This window comes from Monoraphidium neglectum, assembly GCF_000611645.1.
Source record: "Monoraphidium neglectum strain SAG 48.87 unplaced genomic scaffold scaffold00512, whole genome shotgun sequence".
In the NCBI taxonomy this organism is placed as follows: domain Eukaryota; kingdom Viridiplantae; phylum Chlorophyta; class Chlorophyceae; order Sphaeropleales; family Selenastraceae; genus Monoraphidium; species Monoraphidium neglectum.
Window position 1 is genome coordinate 13,464 of NW_014013116.1, and position 3,808 is coordinate 17,271.

Genomic DNA, 3,808 nt, shown 5'->3' on the forward strand with positions numbered 1-3,808 from the left:
CCCTCCCGATCACGTGGCCCCCATGGCCCCCACGGTCATGGCGCCCCGCTCTCCTGAGCTAGCCACTCTGCTAGAAAAATCCCCCCCCCCCCCGTGGCGTCAGCTGCCTCAATGCCCTGCTCCTGTGGGGCCCCACCACTCTGGGTCCCTGCCCCCGAGCTGGGCGTTGAGAGACTTGAGGATGTCATTCACCTGTTGCAAGACGCATGATAGACATGGTTGGCGGGATGAATGCCATCTGGAGGCGAAAAAGGTATGACGTGCTGCTAGCACGAAGTCAGCCCGCCGGATGCAGGCGGCGTTGGTCGGCGGCGCTGGACGCAGCCGTGCCCGCTCCTGCGCGCCGGCGCTGTCGGGGACCCTTTGGTGCTGCCGGGGCCCCTTTGCCGGCGCTGTCCGGGACCCAGGCCCCATGATAGAAAATTTGCGTGCCGGCGGCCCACCGAGAGGCAGCCATAGTACTCGCCGTCCTCATCTAGCACGGGGCACGACAGCACGCCGGCGCTGCCCAGGACCTGTGAGGCGGTGGTGGGGCGAAGGTGGGGGCGCGCGGCGCGGAGCAGGCGAAGTGCGCGCCAACAGTGGGGCAATGTGCAAGAAACACAAGGCGGGGCCGCGACAAGGGGCCGAGCAAAGCTGCCTGGCTGGCTGGTAAGAAGCGGGAGAGCGCATGATGAGGGGGTGCACTCGCGCTGCAGCCGTCCTTCCATTCTTGTTCCTGGTGAGCGAGCCGGCAGGCAGGCGCGCACCTGCAGGGCCGTGCCCACGGTGGACCACCTGTTGAGCGTCTGCAGCGCGCGCTGGTCGCTGCTCAGCAGCGGCGCTGCAGCGCATGCAACGGCGGCGCGTGCGCGGCGCGGCGCGGCGCGGGGAGGTGGAAGGGTTCGAAGCCGGTGCAGGACGAGCGCCACCAAGAGGACGCTGGTCGCACGAGCAGGTGCATGTGCTGCGTGTGTGTGCATACGCACGCGCCGCAGAGGCGTGGCGGCGGCAGCAGCGGCTGAGCGCAGGGCGCAGGCGCTGCGCTCCCCTCGGCGCTCACCCAGGTGGTTGTCCCGCAGAAAATCCTGTGCGCCCTGAAAAGCCATGATTCTGGAGCGTGAAACGACTATGTGAGCAGTACGCGGGAAGCGTTGTTCGCGATCAGCGGTACCCTAGTGGACAATAGGCTGTTGACGGGGCGTGCGGTAGCTCCACTGCTGCGATGGCGCAAGCTCCGGGCCGCGTGCGTACAGTGCCACGCCTCAAGCACGAACCCCCAACAATCCATAGAGACGGCATGTATGACTCTATCTACCAAGACAGCTTGCACGCCGGCCGCTACCCCACCTGTCGGGCGTTGGCAACGAAGTGTGATCCGGGATCCGTTCGAAAGCGCAAGGGCTGAGGTCCGACTGCTCGAGACGAAAGTTTTTATTCAATTGATTGACTTGTCAAGTGCGCTGTGATGTTTGAACAGACTCGCGTGCTGTGCGCAAGAAGGTGTTCGCTGTTTGGATTGGATGCTGCAATTCAGAGCGCGCCGTGGATGCCACTCGACACGCACTGACCAATGGGCTGCTCGAAACAGGGCAAGGCGCTCGCGTCACCCCGGCCCCACGCTGGATTACTCAACGGGTGCCCGGTGGGCCCGGCCCGACATTGTCGCCCCAGATAAAGGGGGGCCATTTATATGTGTATTCGATACATCCCGGAATAGCAACTTGAGTTGGTTCAAAACGGTACCCACCCACCAACCCTACTCGTTTTACATATATCGCTGATCCGCGAGTTTGGCGTACCGTACGATCTTGCCTCAGACGTCGTCGCCCGCGTGTCGTCCGTCTTAGATCTTCATCTTGGCTATAATAACCAAATTCCATCCAGTCGAGCGTCGACGTCTGGTCCTTCCCAGCCACCGACTGCGTCCCGCACTCCATGGCGTCGCCGTCACCATCGCCTCTGCTGGACACGTGGTCCATTGGGCAAGTCAGCAGCGACGGCCACGGCGCGCTCTCTGACGACGCCTTGTCGCTGTACTTCAACAATGCCGTCGCCGGTGGCAATGACGTCAATGGCACCTTCCAGTCCGCACTCCTGGTGGCGCCTCTTCCCCAGTCCGCCAGCGGCCCCACCGCGCCTCCCACCATGCGCCATCAGAGTGGAGCCGCAGGCTCAGCGTCCCGGGGCAACGCCCGGGGCGACGCCTGGGGCGGCCACGAATACGGCGGTGGCGAAGACGCGGGTGGCAGCAACAACGGCCTCAGCGTCGCGGAGGGGGGGGGCCATGGAGATGTCGGACGATAACATGTGGGCACTGCTTCGCCACCCCTTTGGCCCCGACGCAGACGCCAGCGGCACAGGGCCGCTGGCACTGTACAACCTGTCCATTGAAGAGGAGGCGGACCTGCGACTGACGCCTGAGAGGGTAGCAGACCTGCTGTTTGCTGACCCAGACCCTAGCACCTACGGCTGGGCAGACTTCATTTGTGAGGCCGCCGCTGCAGACCCAACGCCCGCGCTTGCCTTTGTCCCGGCGCCACTGGCAGCCGGTGAGGCGAGCAGGGCGGCTGCACTGCAAAGCAGCCAGGCAGATGGGTGCAGCGCGCGCGCTGCCAGGCGCAGGCGCGGGGGGAGGCAGGCGGTGGAGGGTGAGGTGGCTGCGCGCCGCGGGCCCCAGCGCGGAAGCAAGACCAGGGTGCTCGAGGCGTGGCAGGGTGGCGCGCTCAGGTGCCTCCGCAGGCGCCTTTGAGACTGCGTCCTGATTTGTTGAGTCGTTGGCAATCTCTGATTGCCACTGTGCTGGGCGAGACGTGTCCCTACCTGTTTCTGAATGTTTGCAAGGAGCTACTGCGCTCTTTGTGCACATACCAACAGGCCCTTTGTGCACATACCAACAGGCCTTGCTGACAATGCCCTCTGTATTGATGCGTGCTAAAAGCTGTACTTGTAGATTTACATCACCTGGTGTTCACGGCCAATGCGTGCATTCAAGGCATGGATGTAACGCTGAGACTGCCGCTACACCGCTGGCTCAGGTTGACGGGGTTGGTTGGGGTTAATTGCACTTAACCCCAACCACGTGGGGGCCCCCCACGTGGGGGGCAGGGGCACGACGCGCACCATAATCACTGAGGCAATTGGGAAAGTCACATGGTACTTTACAAAGAACCAGTCTGGTTACGCAGCCTGCAAACAGGAATTGATAAGATAGACACGGCAATTCCTTGGACAGCAGCAGCATGGCTTGGGGTTGCAGCAAGGCACATCGCCGCTAAAAAACCAATCTAGTTGGCCGCTGCACAGATCAAGGTGCATCCAGCAGGTCAAGCGGAAAATACAAGGAGGGTAGCTAGGGCCAGTGAGCAGGGAGCGGATTAGCAAGAGTCAAGCACGCCGATATCTTCACAACAACAACGGGAATGGCGCCTGAGCCTCCATTGTTAACCTGCGTGCATGGTCCATCCCTGGGTGCATCAGGGCCATGGGCAGCAGCCCTGCACGGATCCAGCCTGGCGTGAAGTAGTTATATTGCACAAGTGACAGCCTGGTGCGCATGCACAAAGTCGAGCATGACCGCAGCACCGTGTGTGTATGGCTACATTGCATGGCGAAAGCGCCTTGCATGGAAAAGAAGAAAGAAGCGTACGAATGCTGCTAGCGGAACACGTGAAAGCTGGGGGGCCTGCTGCAGTATTGCGCACGCCGCGGTTGCAGGTGGGTGGTGCGCATGCCCGCGAGAAACGACTCAGACAGTGGGAATGCCAGCCTGCCTAAGACGTGGCGCGTCAGGGGGTCATAGGCGTGGCGGGGCTAGAGTACACAGGAC

At 62.5% G+C, this 3,808-nt stretch overlaps 1 protein-coding gene across 1 annotated transcript; it reads right to left on the reverse strand.

Moving 5' to 3' along the window:
- Positions 1-108: 108 nt before the first annotated feature.
- On the reverse strand, positions 109-1,088 carry MNEG_3892 (hypothetical protein; the record flags this gene model as incomplete). The annotated part of the gene is made up of 4 exons (XM_014047632.1): positions 109-192; positions 444-515; positions 750-823; positions 1,043-1,088. The coding sequence occupies 4 exons, from the start codon at positions 1,086-1,088 to the stop codon at positions 109-111; spliced, it is 276 nt and encodes a 91-aa protein (XP_013903086.1).
- Between the last annotated feature and the right edge of the window lie 2,720 nt (positions 1,089-3,808).